The sequence below is a fragment of the Charadrius vociferus genome, unplaced genomic scaffold (genome assembly GCF_000708025.1).
Source record: "Charadrius vociferus isolate BGI_N301 unplaced genomic scaffold, ASM70802v2 scaffold822, whole genome shotgun sequence".
Taxonomy (NCBI): domain Eukaryota; kingdom Metazoa; phylum Chordata; class Aves; order Charadriiformes; family Charadriidae; genus Charadrius; species Charadrius vociferus.
The window spans coordinates 2,111,213-2,111,845 of NW_009647481.1; the positions used below are offsets into that span (position 1 = coordinate 2,111,213).

At 44.1% G+C, this 633-nt stretch overlaps 1 protein-coding gene across 1 annotated transcript in view; it reads right to left on the bottom strand.

Moving 5' to 3' along the window:
* Window positions 1–633, bottom strand: part of LOC104282619 (kazal-type serine protease inhibitor domain-containing protein 1-like) — a 9,336-nt gene extending 8,703 nt beyond the window's left edge. The window contains exon 1 of the mRNA XM_009880729.1: window positions 128–633. Within this exon, the coding sequence (XP_009879031.1) occupies window positions 128–584 (457 nt within the window). The 5' untranslated portion in view covers window positions 585–633. The remainder of the gene's footprint in view (window positions 1–127) is intronic.

Sequence of the window (633 nt, forward strand, 5' to 3'; positions counted from 1 at the left end):
AAAATAATGATAATTGTAACAAAAATGCAGTATTAGTTTAATAAAGTTAGACTACAGTGTCTAGTTACAAATCTGAAAATAAGAATCAGATCTTTTTTCAGTTTGAAAGTGCCTCTTTCCATATTACCTGATTCACATGGTCCTTTATGTTTCATGCTGATATTTCTTTTTGTAGCATAAGCCTTGTTGAATTGACAGATGTTCTCATAGGTTTTCCCTTCAGGTCCGCAGATACTCTCTTGAGACTTGCACACACACTGGGGCTCAGGGACTTCCCCAAACCTTGCTTCATCAGTATCCAGCCTGCACTCCAGGTTGTCCCCACATTGCCCATAAAAGTGATTGCCCTGATCCAAGTCGCAGATCTGACCTTCTACATTTCCACATTCAGGACAGCAGCCGCAACGGTCCAATACAGTCCCAGCTGGACAGTCTTTAGGCTCAGAGCAAAGTGCCAAATCGCATTTTCCACAACCGTCTCCTTCCTGTAACAGCCTCCACCAGCCTCGATGGTACAAGGCAGGGAAACTCTGAGAAACCTGCACCAGTACTACCAGCACTGCTGTAACCATCGAGTGCTTCATCTTGAGAATGTAACGAACAAGCAGAAAAGGTCCTTGGAGTAAAGCCGGG